At 40.3% G+C, this 17609-nt stretch overlaps 1 protein-coding gene across 1 annotated transcript; it reads left to right on the top strand.

The window, feature by feature from the left end:
• The first annotated feature begins 2337 nt into the window (after positions 1-2337).
• On the top strand, positions 2338-17355 carry LOC137172625 (alpha-1,6-mannosylglycoprotein 6-beta-N-acetylglucosaminyltransferase B-like). The gene is made up of 17 exons (XM_067577137.1): positions 2338-2363; positions 3768-3919; positions 6830-6959; positions 7123-7247; positions 8996-9066; positions 9457-9630; positions 9827-9994; positions 10394-10563; positions 10834-10965; positions 11342-11475; positions 13336-13478; positions 13683-13838; positions 13994-14140; positions 14222-14338; positions 14483-14557; positions 14749-14909; positions 15006-17355. Exons 1-17 carry the CDS (start codon positions 2338-2340, stop codon positions 15202-15204), a joined length of 2280 nt encoding a protein of 759 aa, XP_067433238.1. The 3' UTR covers positions 15205-17355.
• Positions 17356-17609: the final 254 nt, after the last annotated feature.

Below are 17609 nucleotides of genomic sequence, written 5' to 3'. Positions count from 1 at the left end.
ATGTATGAATAACTGATTATGGAATAGGGCAAGTACAGCAGGAATGATCAGATTAATAACAAAAGTATCAAGAGATAAACAGTTTTATAATCTTTAGTTGCACCTTTAATAGTCAGAAATCCCTCTCCATAAACAGTAGATGAGCTATCAAGTCTAATAGCAGCCAGAAGGGATGACTTCCAATGTCAAATATGGTTTGATCAGTGTATCACCAGAAAACCTCCTCCCAGGTCCTCGCAGGTTTACCCCAACTGACTTAAAGGAGCTGCTGCTGTCAGCCAATCAGGGTTCAATGTTGTGGCTGCGTACTTGTTGTGAGAAGGGAAGGTGTGACATATGGGCCTTTAGGTCACCTGCTAATTCTACTCTTGGCCTATTTTGTCAGAAATTGGCACACTCCCTGCTCAGAGTGACATATGATGTATGTCCAACTCTGTCTCTCTGTTCAAATGGGATGTTCTTAATGAGTTAAGTGGTGTGGAAGCTTCTGGCATGCTGTATGGGGCTGTGATCTGTCATCCTTCTAATTATTGCTGCATGTTGGTTCTCATGATCTTTACAGAAGCGTTCTTGAAATAGATCACAATGCCAGTTTTGTTTCCCTTGTCTTTTTCTGATCAGGTTTTTTTGTGAAGTTTTTGTGAAGTTCCTCTGCTTTGAATCATGTCGGAATTAAAAACGTATCTGTCTCCTTTGGAAGTCTTGACACCAATGTATGCAGTTCTCCTTTCATACATGTAACACACAATAGAACAAGTCACCCCAGTGAAAACATAGCCTACAGATTATTCAACTTTGAAACACATGAGTGTTCAGAGTTTGATTTTATGTATGCTCAGAAAGATCATTTGTGGTTAAACTGTATCTTCTCTCTTACAGTGCAGTTTCTGGACTCCAAGAACATCTTGGCACTATGGCGCCCTCTCCAGGTAGGTGAGGGATTCTGCTCTGATTTGTGGTAAACCTGACTGGGTCATGTCTCATCATGCTCTTTATGTGGAGCCTTGTTTCCACAGAGTAAACCCATCCATATCTTTATGACGCCTTGTTTCCACAAGTAATATGACTATGTAATAAAAACTGTTGAGGCTCAGTGAAACATACTTGCTAATTAAACAATTTAAGACCCTTAGATAACTTGATTTAGTTCTACCTTACAACTATCAATTATTGTAATTACTGTAATTATTTACAACCAGAATGAAACCTCTCAAGAAATAAATGCATTAATTCCTTTGTGCATTTGATGTGTAGTTTAATTATGTGACAACTGTGTTACAACACAGTAAGTCAGAATAACAACTTTTTCTATGTTAACTATACAGTTTCCACTGGGTATTTTATTCGGTCTATTATGATCCTTCTTATTGTTACTGTCATTAAATTTGTAGTGTCTTTTGTCTGTATTGTGCCATTCAGAGCCAAAAGTTTGCACCATTTGAGCTATTTAAATGAGCTCCCCGGTATCAATTCACAACCAAGGCTTAAGTCTGGCCAGCGAGACTGAAAGAAACTGTGTCACCCAATAGCGTGGGCTCCATTGTATCTGTGAAAGGCCTAAGCAGCACTCTGCGTATTGTTTTCTTTAAAGGGGAGTCAGGTTACCTTGACAACCACAGGATGCCTACCCACAGGCCCTGAGACAGAGAAAAGGCACGGCCAGAGAAGGAGGGAAAGAGAGCGAAAAGAGACAAAAAAGGAGGCAAGATACTTTCCAGCCCCAACTTTATTTCCTTTTCTTTTAGTTTGTCTGTTTTCAAAACAGGCCTGATGGTTGCCAGTGGGTTGGGAGGAAGACCAAAGGAGGTGAGGATGTGTGTGTGTATGTGTGTGTGTGTGTGTGTGTGTGTGTGTGTGTGTGTGTGTGTGTGTGTGGTTGTCTATGTGCTGGCTTGTTATACGCCGAACTGTTGACATCTCTGTATCTGTCTCACACTGACACACAACAACAGCTTGGTGACAGCAGTTTTGTTATGTATGGATTCATTATTATATTTGTCCGTCTAATGAACATGTTCTGCACAAACACAGAAAGACCACAAGCTGAAGAGCCTTTCATGGCCAGTCATGCTGGCAATAGCATTACTTTGAAATATATTTATGCCTTCACACTTTACTGGTGCAGCTCAAGAGGAAAGTGTGACCTACCATTTACAATTTAAAGTGAAACTATAATAAATCTTTGGTGGTCAAAGTGAAAAATTGTATAACAATAGTGCAATTATGTTTTTTCCTGCCCAAAACATAACCGTACACTTATTACTTAGCATGTTGTACTTAAGTATTTGCAATGTTCTTGTTTTGGCAGTGAGATCCAACATCTGTAAACAGGGGGCCATGCGCGTTGCACTGCGGCCACGCAGGTAAGAATCAGCATCATTACATCAGTGTCCAGGAAGTGGTAAAAATGTGCAGAAGAAAGTGCAGAACAAGTACTTTTTGCTCTGTGCTCTGCATATGCAGCAGAACCTCCTCCTATTTTGTTCTCACCTCAGCAGTATGCACATTTTGACAGCTGATAGGTCTGAGTAAACCTTCACAGTGACTATCAAGCTTGTTGGAAAACATGTACAAGATATGATACGGTAGATATCAGTAGTCTATTTTAACATGATTTCTCCCGTGCAGTTTATAGCTTTTCCATATACCTTCAACCAAATACATGTGATGTGGTGATGAGTGCTCTGACAAGTTTGATGAAGTTGAAATGACTTATAGATTAGAATGAAAATAATTTGTCTAGTTCTGAATCTGGAGATTTACAGGCATTTGGAGAGCCCTGAAAATGTTTTTGCATGTACTTGAGCTTGGTCATGTTTTTTTGGATAAGGGTTGGTGGGTTTACTAGCCTGATGAAAGAGAGAGAGAGAGAGAGAAGTGATTGCTCTCTCTGCCCCAGTTAAACTGTAGCTGGGAGCCCATGTGAACAGTGAGCAGACACACGCTATACTGGCACATCACGCTTCAAATATTCATTTTGACACACCAGGGTCCTTACTTGAAGTCATGGAACAATTTAGTTCTCCACATTCTCTCAGTGTTCTCGGTGAAAGGCAGAGTCAAGCTGTATGGTTTTTATTACATCAGATCTGCCTTTAAAATCACATCCATGAAGTTCAAAGGAGATTTAACTGGTTTTGTATGACACCGATTATTAAAAAGTGACCTTTTATGTCATTTCAAATATCTTGCCAATGAACATACCAAGCAAATACAAATGTCAGATCTGGAGTTGTTTACTCTATTGCATATACTGCTGTGTCTGCGCTTATTAAGGAACGGGCATGATCTTCCATTTTCAGGGATTCCTGCAGGGAAGTTCCCTTGGGGTACTTCTGCAGTTGCTACGTGGAAAGATTGTTCTTCAACTCATTCAAAAAACTGAAATTATGATTTGATTAAAAATATACCCTACATATTGAGTCAGCTGTAACACCTGAAATTGAGTGCAAGCAAGCAAGCAAGCAGGAAAGTCTAATCAGTTAGCTAAAAGTTAAAATAATGCTAAAAATAATGAGTAAATGGTTAAAATATTCAGTTCCTGCCACTCCAACATTCTTGTACAAATGCAAACTGACCTAAATGTGAACAGTTAAGTTGTATAAAAAATACTGTAACAATATCCACTTTCATATAATTAATAGTATAAATAAACAGTTTGAAATGAATTTAAATGAACACATTTAGAAAATGACAGGTGTTGTCATTTGATAGTAGAGTTCATCTGACAGGGCTGTGTTGTACCTCACATGCTGCAGCATTTGAAGAAGAATAAGCATTTCTCTGTCTATTGTGTCCTCTAGTGGTTGCCTGGTGCTCTGTCTGTGCCTGTCTGTGTTCACCCTGCTGCTACAGAGCCTCTGGGTGCCTGTGGAGATGACCAGGGAAGAACCTGCTGGGAGGTCACCTGAAGAACAGGGTAACTCACACACACACAAGGACACACAGAGTTTACTTTAGAGGAAGCCTTTACCTTTTTTTACTATCAAAAAGATAAAACATCCAGATATTCATATATTCACATGAACTGTGCTGGGCAACATTGATTATGAGTATAGTGAATCAAAATAAAATATCCAAAATAAATTAAATTATGAAACAAATTAATCTCACTCAGATGTAATGTCTTCACATTAAGCACTGATTGAGGAGTACATGTGGCAGTACATGTATATTTTGCAGAATTATACTCTTGTATTGTACAAGACCTGGTCCTCCCATTGTTAGATGAAGCTTTGTACACAATTCGCGGTGGGTCCTCCCATGCGTCTAACAGTTGTGGGTTTGCGGCCAAGACATACCCCTGTTCAGTTCAATTGTCTGGCTACACTGTTTCCCCAAAGGAGGGTTTTTAAGGGGGCAGTGGACAAGGTTGTTTGGGCAAAAGCTTTCTTCCTGGTTTACAAGGAAGAGACACATGTTGTCAACAGTCTCCTCCAGAGCCTTTTTTTCATTAAAATCAGCTGTCTTTTATGTGGACCTGATCATGAACATTCTGGAAAGAAACTCAACAAGCTCCACTTGGTGTCTCCACTAATCTGATACAGAAGCTGATTCATGGTACATTAGATTTTTTTTGGAATTCTCTTAATTCAAAGGAACCCAGTTAACTTCTGAATAATATGAAACTGACTGAACCAATTTATGCATAACATTTAATTCCACAGTTAGTTAAGATACAATCAGACACACAGGTTTAACTAAAGATAGAATGAAAACAAGTAGTGTTTGTGAAAGAGTTGAACAATGTGGTGACCAATCCATCAGTTTCGAAATGTAATCAAAGAAGACGACTTTTTATCCAAACATCCCCATCCATTACTTCTCGAATTCTAGAAAAACAGTTTGTAGCAGACAATGTAATCCGCTGGTGCATCACAGCCACAGACCCACAATTGTTCTGTGCTTTGAGGGACCCACCACAAGTTGTGTACAAATAGCCACCCAGCAATGGTTGTGTTGGAAAGATATGCCACATGGGGGAAGCTGTTGGTCAGCACACAGTTAATCCAACTCAAATTCACCAAATGTCATCTTTCTTCACAGTCATTTTGTTGTATTTAATCTTGAGTTTCACCCATATCCTTTAAGTTTGAATTGTTTTTAGAAAATGATTAAACAGAACGATTTGAAAACAGAGTATCATCATTATTCCACCATAATTTTTCTCATGAAAAAGAAATATGTTGTCTCTGACACGGAGGAAATTTATATCAGTAGACTTATTATTGCATTATAATGTGTTATTGTGTTATGAAAACACATAATAAGGAGCTATGTGCTTCATATTTTACTTCTAATTTCCATCATGTGACTGTTATCATCTAGAAATGTGCAGAAACAGCATGACGTGACATGCACATGCCCACTCACACCCACCACACACACACTTTAATAAACTACACACACACACACACACGCACACACACACACACATGCACCCACACAAACACACACACACATACACACTTCTTTACAAGCTTTGGAATGGTTTAGTCACATCTCACACAACTGGCATAAAGTTATTACAGGATTCAGCCTCTTCTTTCCCCCATTCATCTTTCATTGCCTATGAGCCCAAAGGCCCTCAGGGCATACAAGTATTGATATACTGACAGCTGAGCAAACAGAGATGTAGTGACATCACCTGTCTGTGGGATTTTTTTCTAAGTATCACGGGTTTAAGCTTAATCCCCAAGGAGATCCTTATTCTGACCTCAAATCAACCCCACCTCCACCAGCATCTCCCCAACTCACAAAGTTTCAGTCAAGACATCCTTGATCTGCCATCTCAAATAGCTCCTTTTAGCAGACTCCTAAAACTCACATTCACTGTTTTTACAGTTATTCTGTGTCTGGTAACTATAGCCAGTTAATTCAGGTCAGCCACACTTTACATTGGATGGCCTGTCTGAGCACACATAAGAGGTAGAGGATTCACATTTTAACATGGTTTGTTAGCAAACAATAATAATATATAGTCACTGTAACCTATATTTGTATCCTGCTAGTAAGATGTACTGTATGTTTTTGACAGAGGGTCTTATAAATGTTGGAGGTAGTTTTCTCCCACCAAGGGGTTCCATGATAAATCTGATGTGTAAAAAGATGATTCAAGGACCCAATTATGTTTTATTTTTTCAGAACTTTCTGTAATTGTTGCTTTATTTCCCCTATATTTCCTACAAGTCTCTAAAAAGTCTAAACAGTTGGGAACCATTGGGTTAAGAGATGCACAACAATGACCACAATCACTATAAATGTGAGGTTTGTGAATAGCTTCACCACGTTTTCAAGTACATACTGACATGACCTGAAATTGACTGTTCCACAGCATATGAGATCAGCAATTTGAGATAGGATCAACTTCAACCTTTATGGTGTCCAAGTAAACATTCACAAAATCTTTGCATACAGCATGTCTACATGAATGTGTGTGTGTGTTTCTCCTCTCTGTAACCATAAATCAATGTGACTGCAAATCTTCACAAATGTTTGGTAGTCAGAAATGATGACTCAACATCTTTATCTGTCATAAAATTGTCCTTTTGGAAAATTCACCTCTGTTAAAATGATTAGATGCCATTACCTCATACAATGAATATGGAAAATACACACAGCCATAATCGCTGAATCATTTCCTGCAGATCAAGTTAAGAAAATAGCATTACATAACAGGGCTGTTTTCATGATAAATGGAACAAAATTTGTCTCCTAAAGACAAAGTGGCTCTGTCATAATGCAATAATACACTGTTAAGTACACAAATGTTTTGATGTTTGATACTGTACGTGCATGACCTACTGTGTGGTGTATACTATTGCCATAGGGCAGCGAGGTCTTGGCTTTCGTAGGCTGGCTCTTCGCTTGGAGGCTTTGAATACTCAGGTGCAGAGGCTGAGCAGAGAGATAGATGCCACCAAGATGACCAGAGATGATCTCAGCCTGCTACTGCAGAGGTATTCAACATCTACTGTCTTCGCATATAAACAGAATCCATTCACCACCTGCTGGATCGCAGTATAATACAATTGCAGATGCAGTTCGACTCAGTGTTCCTCTGTATTCCTTTGGTATGCATACAGTACAGTGGTCTCATGTGGACTCCTGTTTGTTTCCCAGCTTTAGACAGGACCAGCAAGGCTTGGCCCACTTGGTAGAGAGGGAGCTGAAGAGAGTGTCCCATAGACTTGACCAGCTCAGCCGTCATCACCACCATCACCATCAGTCTCAAACAACTCCACCACATGATAACCACAGACTACACACAGGTAATTGTGAATGAATTGTGTACAGGGAGTGGATACATCATATGAGAGTAAATAATAAGTATGTAACTGTTGTATCCAATCTTATCATAATAAAAATGTTTAAGATTTTAAAGTTGTATTGGATAAGTGTGCACATTTCTGGCTTATTAGTTCAGAAAAATCTCAACTTTAATACCCAGAAATGCCAGTGAACTGCACTAAACTAGCAACCTTGATGCTGTGTGATATGAGGGATACTTAAAGGATGAGCCAGGCAAAAGATCTGCCAGTATGAACACTTTTATCTTGAGTGTATAGGACACAGTTTGTGTCAGAATTTGATTTCATCAAATAGGGAGAATCTATAGACTTCAAATCAGTGTGACTTGGCACCCATGATGAGATTTAGACAAATCAGACAGGTGTATTATGCTATTAAATAAAAAATCTTGCTTATTTAAGCTTTAATTTTTCTATGCACATTACTAAATACAACTCGCTCTCCAAGATAAATCAGAGATTTTAGGGTTTGTTCCAGTAATAACATGCTTTAACGTTCTGGCTACACCAAATAAATACACTCTCTCGTCCCTGCTTGTTGCCAGCTTCAATAATTGGCCAATTGCAAGCTTCTCTGTGGTTGCCTGCAGTGGTAGTGTGATACTCCGAGCCAAATGCACGGTTCATAGCCTCAATAGAGGTTAACCACACAGTGAAATTAACAAGCTGTGATAATGGAGGGTGTGAATGGGGGGGTTAAAGGGCAGAGTGTGCAGGTGGTTATGGGGGATGAAGTCCTTGAATAGAAGTTTAACAAGTCTCACAGAGCCAGAGCTGATGTACTGGCCGCGGGAAGAAAAAAAGTTTACATCTACACAATGACCCTCCTGAGAGGTGTCAGGTGAGAATCAGGTTACACAGCCTGGTGGGCACACGAGGGGTTTGTGTGTCTGTGTGTGTTGGTGGTGGGGATGAGTGTGCGCACCCTCACCTCCCTATTTGAACAAGTGAATTCATAAAACTTGGGCCACACAAACACCACACCGTGCATACGTGAGGATACACTCTCGTCGACATGCACACAAACACACACTTCTCTAACCAGCTCTCTAGCCCCTCACCCTGTCCCTCTCCCATTACCTCACACCCATAAAGTACAACTGAATTACCCAGGAGTCCTTTCACCGACTTGTCTACTCATACTCTTGTTTTTGCAGGGGGAGCACTTTTTTTCTCTGCTGTACTCCTACAGCGTATCACTGTTTTTTGGTTTTCACACCTATAAGTTTTCTTATCTTTTTTTTCCTCTCTTTTACTTTTTACTAGGCTGTTTTACACAGTTAAGGACTGTGTATTTTGGCAAGAGCAAGCATTGTAAAAGAGCCTGTTTGGTAGGAGGCAGGTGGGTCAGGTGTGTGAGTGTGTGTGTGTTCATTCCAGTTGATTGACATTGGCTAGAGATGGTGGGGGGGGGGGGTTACGGGAAAGGGCCTCTGAGAACACATTGCCTCTACTCTAATGCCTCTTACACGCATGGTAGCACTGTGCATCGTGCTGATGGCTGCTGTTCATTATCCACATTTCAGTTGAGAGGCTGTATATCAAAGTTATTATCCACTGTTCTTCATTACCCACAGTGAGTTAACTCCACAATGTACTTTTTGTTACCAAAGCCTGGTCTGTGGAATAATGATGCATTCAAAATGGCCTCATAAAGAAAAACTGTATGACGGCTGATATCTTACCCACAGGGCCCAATGAGAAGTGTGAGGTGCCAATTGATCCTGCATATCCGGTGTGTGCGGAGAAAGTGGAGGTGAGAAAGTGGAAATATATTGGGTTGCTTGAACTTCATGGTTGTATTATAATGCATACCTTAATTTAAACTTTTAAGTAACATTTTTGGGCCCAAATATTTGAGCACATCTGAGCTTGGCATGGAAATAACATTTTGAGATAATAAGGGTATATATCCACTAGTGCATAACAGCCCTGCTAGGCAAGGCACTCAACCACCAACAGCTGATGTAGAGCTACTCAGTATCTAGCGATAGAATACTAATTGTGTTGTGAAGATCTCTGATGCTTAAAGGAACATTTCAACATTTTGGGAAACGCTTACTATTCTCTTTCTTGCTAGGATATAAATGAAAAAATTGAAGCCACTCTCACATCTGTACAATAAATATTGTATTGATTGTAACAGTTTCTGCAGGCCCGTTGGCAGTCAGACCCCTGCTATACCTTTTATGGAGTGGATGGCACCACCTGCTCCATACTGACTTATCTCAGCCAAATAGAAGACTTTTGTCCTCCTCCTCTCGGAGGGAACCACTCTACACCACCATGGCACCAGAAACCTCAGTCCTATACAGAGAAGGTATCTTTACAACAGGTCTATGTCTTTGTGTAGTATTGTTGTAGGGATATATGTATAATTAAATAACAATCAAGTGAAAAGAAGCTACATTTCACAACAATTGATACATGATCACATCTCTAGCAAAATTAAATTCCACATTATTTCTATCCGGTCTACAAACTTACACTGTGTTTCATACTATGATTGTACACAGGCTGAAATACGTACAACTCTGAGCCCACTTTATGAGGCCATCAGCAACAACAGCAGTCCTGCAATAAGATTCATCCGGTCCAGAGTGGAAAGGATGTCTGAGCGGTGGATACATGCTGGTCTGAGGATGAGGCAGAGCAGCAACAAGACAGTTTCATCCCAGATGAGGGTATAACCAGCAGATCAACTCTGACTAAGCATCATTAAGTTTTTTCTGGATTTTCAAGGAAATGGCTAAAATGACAATATTCACAAGAACATATTTTTAGATTTCAAGATTTTTCTGTTTATGTGTTTTTTTTTAGGGTGATACAATCTAAATACTAAACATTAAAATTTTAGTATTACATGTTCAGGGTCTCTTGATATTTATTTTTCACAACCTTAATGAATATAGTTTATTATATTGTCCTTTTTAGAACTAGCTATCATAGTGTACAGAACCTTGAACTTAAGAAATCAAAGACAGTACAGAAATGGCAACACACTCCTCTTTATATCTGCTGTGTTTAACTGCCTACATCCTAAAAAGATGGATTTTGGACTTTTAAAACCTCAAAACCTCTAGGTGCTGCTTTATCCCGGTGCTCTGGCTGGGAGTGTTGGCCAGCATTTTGAAGCCATGGTGGAGAGAGGGGGTCCTCTAGGGGAGCTGGTCCAGTGGGCTGACCTCAGTGCGTGTCTGACCATCCTGGGCCACAACCTGACCCTCAGCACCTCGCAGCAACACCTCCACAGGTTGGCACCACTGTTGACTACCACTAGTTCATTGGATTAAAAAATATATATGTTTGTTTGGAAGTAATGTTTTTGTGTAGAAGCAAAAGTAATTTAGTAGTTAATTGTATAACTTGAATTGGATAACTTCATATGTAACAACCTGGCTGGTCTGTGATTACTTTATACTAAAGGGACAAGAAAGGCAAAAGAACAAAGCTGAAAGATGCTCAAAAATGGTGACTGGTGACCTTTCTTGAACCTGACATGTGTTTGTTGTGGCTGTTCCAGCTTGATAGGTGCTGCTCCAGGCCGAGGCAGTTGTCCGATCCAGAGGCCCCTGACCTTTGACGTCGTCTATACTGACTACCATGGCCTTGCTCACCTTCAAGTAGCCATGGGGCTGGCTTTCCTGCATTACCAGTGCGCCCACAAGTTTCTAAATACACATTTATTTCTTCCAGTATAACATGACTTCTCCGATTCTATTTAAGATAGAAAAACATTTCCTTTATGTTTACAAGGTTTTAGAAATTCCACTGCAAGTTTGTTTCATGGGCTTTGGGGTTAAAGCCAGAGATGTATATAACTTACTTAAGTGTATTACCGTAGAACAATCTCACCATATAGAAAGAGGGATAAAATGTGTTAATTTTGCTCTCTACTTCTATGGCCATATTTACCACTTAGGCCCTTGTAAGATTTTAAATATACAAGATCAGCAGAACATATAATCATTGTTAAATTGCAATAATATATAAGATGATTTTATCACAAGCATTTTTTAAAATCATTCTAGGTGCCGCTTCAGAATCCTGGACTCATTTGGCACTGAACCAGCCTTTAATTTGGGAAGTTATGCAAGGATCCGTGGATATAAAACACTGTGGGGCAGCTGGGGTCTCCAGCCTCTGCAGTACATGACCATGTTCCGTAAGTCTGTGTGTGTGTGTGTGTGTGTGTGTGTGTGTGTGTGTGTGTGTGTGTGTGTGTTTGTGTTTTATGCTGGAAATAATGGCATCATGGAATTTGTTTATGACTGACTCTTTGAAGTACAATATATTGATTCAGACTTTTTGGAGACAATCTCTCTCTCTCTCTCTCTCTCTCTCTCTCTCTCTCTCTCTCTCTCTCTCTCTCTCTCTCTATATATATATATATATATATATATATATATATATATATACATATACACACACACATATAAATGTGTGTGTTACACGCATTTTTATATCTTGCTGCCGCAGCACTGATCCTTCACATACGCCCCACTAGGCATCCTCACAGAGAAAGAGGATTAATAGCTGAGGTTAAATAAACTTGGTGCCCAGGCAGAGCTTTCATTCCAACACCTCTCCCTGTCTTCTTTCCCACCCTGCTGGGAGATGGAGACAAGCTGGACGCACTGGGCCGAGAGCCACTCTTCATCCTTCAGCCTGGAACATGTTTATTTGTCCTGCTGAGGAGGAGAGAGAGCAATAGCTGTTAGCTGATGGTGGGGAAAGGACAGAAAGCAGGGAAGAAAGCAAAACAGCAACAAGAAAAAGGACACAGGAAGAAGAAATAAATAAAAGAGGAGCTTGAGAAAGGAGTGGATGGCTGCTTCTGTTTTGCAAAGGCGGAGAGGAAGATTGTTGACTGAAGGATTGCATTAAACAGACAAGCAGACAAAGCAGAACAGTAAACAGGCAGTGAGAATAGTGAGAACAAGAAACTCACAGCTTTTCTTCAAACCCCCACATGCTGCATGCTTCATGATCTTGATCATATCAGCGTGTTGTTGCATATCTTTGCTAATCTGATGACTGTGTTAAGCAGTGAACCTACACAGGTGTTTAAGACAAGTGGGAACAAATGGAGCAAAAGGGGCCAGGAGGAAATTCTGTGCTGCTGTAGGGTGAATAAAAGGAGATATAGTCTTATAGTCTTTCAAAGACAGGAGAGAAAGACACACACACACACGTATATATATATATATAGATATATATATGTACAAATGTTGTAGAATTAAAATCGATGCTTTCACACACATACCTTTGCTAGCACATTCCTGCATCTCTTAGGTAAATACTCATCCCTCACACCTTCCTCAGTGAGTCGGAGGGCAGCAAGGTGGCAGCTGCCTATCCAAACAGTCAGAGGTGAACCTTTCATATATGTAGAGTTTTCATTTCCTTTAACAGATGATTTATATTGCACCACATGTTTTTACTCTCTCACAGAATTTTAATCTTTACTGTTATTCACCTACAGTCTTGGTCTGTGTTGTCAGCAATGCCTGTCCAAAAGTACTTTTTTCTGATCGTCTGATCACATTTTCCACTCTCAGTGTCTTTTTTTGCCTTGTCTTCAAACATGTGGTAAATTTAAGTTTTTAACATATAAAGTAGATCAGACTACTTACTGTAAAAAGCAGCATATAGACATGCACATTCTTAGAGACACTTTCATTTATTCTCAAAACTCTGAATAAAGCTTAAAGGTTTTTTTTTAGATTAAAAAAAATGTTTTATTTTTACATTTTAAAAAAAAGTGCAAAAAAATGTTGCATTTGTGGGAGCAAATGCCAAGACACATTCTTTGTGTGCTGCATACTTGGCTGATAAACAGATTCTGATTATGAAGTTCCAGCACTGACTGCTTCTTGTCCTTGTCTATATTCTTTATCTCAGAGTTTCCTTGTAAAAATGGAAATTTCATGATGGGGAATTTGAATATTGTATGCAAGCTGATCTGAAACTAAATCACTGTTATTCATAATTTATACTGTTACTTATGTTCTGTTGTTTCTAGCTCATACTCCTGATAACTCCTTCCTGGGCTTTGTAAGTGAGGAGGCAGCGAGGGCGGAGGTGAGAGAGGAGGAGCTGGAGTCAGACACCTACAGGAAAGACAAGATAGCAGTTGTCTATGGTAAACAGGACTACATGTGGCAGGTAATGATCATGGTATTTGGCTTGATTATAAAGAGAATGACCATTTGCTTCACTATCATTTCACAAGATTGTCAAACACCTTGGTTTTGTCATGGTCTTGCTGTTCACCGTTGCCCTTCCTTTGTTCTTTCCCTTACCTTTCTCTGTGTTTTTCTACGTGCTCTGTCTCGTGCCTGTGTCTGTTTCTGTGTGCGTATATACCAGGGTAAATCAGAGTATGTGGAGGTGATCAGTGAAGAGCTGGAGACCCATGCCACAGTCTACCAGCCTGAAGGACACACTTCTAATTTGCCCAGCTTTATCAGAAACCACGGCCTGCTGACTCAGGAACACTTCCTACAACTTCTCCGCAGAGCCAAGGTCAGATAAGAGCTGAGCTCAGAATAAAGCTATGAAATTGGGAATTTTGGCCCCACATGGATCACTGTCATTATATTCTTATCTTGCCTTGTTTATGGTTAATGACAGATCCTCAATTTTAGTACAAAATGACGTCTACTCTGCTCCCCTCTCAGGTGTTTGTAGGTCTTGGTTTCCCCTATGAGGGTCCAGCTCCCATTGAGGCAATAGCTCTGGGCTGCATCTTCCTCCAGCCACGATTTGACCCACCACACTCCCCAGACAATAATGACTTCTACAAAGGCAAGCCCACCACAAGACAGGTAGGTAACCCCTCCAGTTGAAAAAAAAAATAGTGTACATCCATTTTTAGATCTAAATACAGTAAAAAAACTGGATTACAGATCTCCTCTCAGCACCCATATGCTGAAGAATTCATCAGTAAACCCCACGTGTGGACTGTGGACATGACCAACAGGACAGATGTACGGGAAGCAGTCAAAGCTATTCTACGCACAGAGGTAGGTCCCAGAGTACGAGTATAAAGTTACTATTTAAACTGTATATTCAGAACATATATGTAGACACACACCTTTTAATCCCTAAATATAAGTTGCAGTAGCACTGAATGACTTGCACTGAAGTGTTTGTGTATGTTTGTGCAGGTGAAGCCTTTCACTCCCAGAGAGTTCACATGTGAGGGAATGCTGGAGCGGGTTCATGGTTATATCACTCACCAGGTATGGGGTTGTAGCCATGTAGGATAAAGCTCGCTCAGTCATTTTTGTAGAGCTGCTAAACGAAGTGAAAGTTTTTGTGAGATGTGATAAACTGAATATTGCTTCTATTCTAAGGTTTTTATTCCTTTTGCTGTAGGCTCAGTTCAAACTCCCATAAATTTCTCTCTCCCTGAAAACTTAAATCACTCTAGAATTTCTGCAGTAAGTCTGTCCCTACATGGCCACCAGAAAGTACTCTAAGGGCGCACCTGGGTCCTCTGGGTCAGTCGTGTGTGAGTGTGTGTCGACACTCCTCCCTCGTGTGTGAGCCTGCTCTGTTTCACCACCTCAACAGCCCTGCCGCGTTCACTAGGTGAGAGATTAGGAGATACATACTGCAGAAACACACTGTACAGATGATTGATGCACCATAGTGTAAATACACTACTCACTCTCTCCCATTTTGTAGGCTCGGGCTGGGTTGTTCCAGCATGGTACAGGAAGTCAACCACCTGTTTCCTTCCTACAGCCCTTGGGGTCGGCGATGTGGCCTTCAGCAGGAACCACTGCTGTTCAGTTGTGCCGGTTCTGACCCTTCCCACCGCAGACTGTGTCCCTGCAGAGCTCACCTACCTGGACAGGTAGCACTGCATCCTGACATCCTCTAACAACACTGTGAAAGGACTCAGGGAATAGCACGGAGAAAAGAGGAAAAAGCTAATATGATGAAGACAGCACCAAAGAACCATCTGCAATGCTTAATGTAGAGTTAAAGTGATCTCAACCAAAGAAAGCAAGCTGTCCTGCCAACACTATTGAAAGGTTTGTGGTCTCATAGAGAGTCTGAGGGACTGCATTTTATTATGATGCACACATAATTAAAAATAAATAATTTTCAGTGCTCCGGTAATCTGAAGGAATTATCTCAGTCAGCAACCCTAGCATTTAGGTTTTCATAACAATTTCGGAGTTATGAATTTATCATGAACAGATCAGAAGATATTGCTGCTCGTCCCTTAGGCATCCAACATTGCATTAAAAAAATAATATGAGAGAGGCCGTGCCAAATGGTCAAAGTTGTTCTGCAAAATTTCTATTGCTAGATTTGTCTGACTCAACTGGTTGGCCCAAGACTTTGTTGTGTTTTTTTTTCTAATGACAGTCATTACTCAGGAACCAAAAATGAATGATTGTCATATCATAAGTACTTGAATATTGAAGGATGATGAATTCAAGGCCTGGTGTCTCATGGTGCCTAACTAAATCCCTGTTGTTGTTGTTGTTGTAGCTTTTCCTTGATCCCTTGAGCAAATTGTCTCTAAATGAAGGCAAAAACCACTTTAGGGAAAATAGGTGTTTAGGTGCATTTGAATAAATATATTCCAGCTTTGAGAAGAGACACCAATGTAATCCATGTAATGGCCATGTATGCTAAACTTCTTTTCACTTCCTCCAGATCACACACAGTACAGTGCACTTCAATATTTTTCGCTTACAGTAATGTATCACACTGGTCAGTATTGAATGGGATTACTACCCATGTAACCCCTCAACGCATTGCTGGCTGCAAATATTAGCCTGGGCCTCGGAGGAGAGAGGGTGACAGCCTAAGTGATGAGGCTCATTATCTGAGTGAATCATGGATAACCTCTGGATGCCTTTTGGAGGTCACAGCCATATGACCATGATTATACTGTCATATAAACCATTGGTTCCCAACCGTCTTTGACTTAGGAAACCCCCTCAGCTCTGTTTAAATCCATACCCCCCACCAGTAAAGGCAGGATCACATTGTTTGTCTTTCAAACACATATTTTGCGTCATTTAGACCGGGAAAAAGTCACTGAAGGCAGAATTAATTATGTTTTCTTGAGTTATTTTACTAGAAATTACACCTTAAAATGATTTTGAACGCATAACAGATGACTCATTTCGCCCAGAGTTCTTGCATTTGCGCCAATATTATTCCTTGACTGCCTCATGACCTACAGATCTGTAGCGCTCCCACCCCACCCACCCAAGGGTATTTTGCACCCCTGGTTGATATGAACAAACATGGAAACTTTACATACAGTATGTACAGTGATTTGGCATGACACACTCTTAATGAGAGAGTTATAGAGGCCCTATGCTTGAACATTTCCATTTCAGAAGCCTCAAAAGGTCACACAGGCTTATCCCGTCATCCCTGCCTGCAAAACAGCTTGTGAAAGAAACAAATGATAACAACCAAGGGCTAAACTACAGCCCATAATCAGTGTTAAGTGATGGGGTGCTGGACTTACATAGTGCAGCTGTTAGTAAAGATGGCTCCAACAATGGCAACAAGCTGCTATTTTGAACTGGATCGATGTGAGGTTCTTCTTGGAAATGACGCACTCATGAATGTTAATTGGCAGAGAAGGAGACCTTTTCCGCCCCGATACACTCCATGTGACCAGAACATATTGTCACTCAGGGATCAGACTATTCAGGGGTGCAACGATAGGATTGGTTGTCAATGTGATTGACTGGTAAATGGCTGAGAAACGGTCCATGAAAACAACATTTGTGATGACTCTGGTGGATTCTGGTGAATTCATTTGGCCTTGTCAAATGTGACTTTTTCTTAATTAGCTGAACGATGATGGAAATGAACTTGTGTTTATGTCAGGAGGCTGTTTGGAATAAAAGAAAATAAAAGTTGCTTTTGACTCAGAGGGACGTCTCTGAAACAAAGTTTTAGAAAAGTGATGTCACATTTCTGGATGAGTCATGTTAATACATATCATTTACATGTGTTATGGCATATAAAAGCTGTCACTCACCTCCCAGGGGGCTGATAGCAGAGGGTTCAAACTACGGGTTCAAAAACACCTCAGCGTATATATGTTTCTATATAAAGCATAAATGTGGACAAAGGTTTTAGTGTTCCATATGACTGCCTGCTGACCTCATGCTGACTAGGTCTATGCAAAAAACATATATATTTTTTTAAACCTATTTGATGTGATATGCAGTATGGTATGCCTTGACATCTGGATAATCTAATTTTAGTCATCAATGTTGTATGGTAAGTGCTGAAAATCAGTTT

This window comes from Thunnus thynnus, chromosome 20 (assembly GCF_963924715.1).
Source record: "Thunnus thynnus chromosome 20, fThuThy2.1, whole genome shotgun sequence".
Taxonomy (NCBI): Eukaryota; Metazoa; Chordata; class Actinopteri; order Scombriformes; family Scombridae; genus Thunnus; species Thunnus thynnus.
The sequence above is the reverse complement of the archived record's forward strand: the minus strand, read 5'-3'. Positions and strand labels throughout refer to the sequence as shown.

Bases quoted from the DNA above. Each gene is read 5' to 3' on its own strand.
- LOC137172625 (XM_067577137.1), top strand. From the start codon at position 2,338: ATGCGCGTTGCACTGCGGCCACGCAG. The intron at 2,364-3,767 runs GTAAGAATCAGC...CAGCATTTGAAG, and splicing joins GTTGCACTGCGGCCACGCAG to AAGAATAAGCATTTCTCTGT. The intron at 3,920-6,829 runs GTAACTCACACA...CTATTGCCATAG, and splicing joins GAGGTCACCTGAAGAACAGG to GGCAGCGAGGTCTTGGCTTT.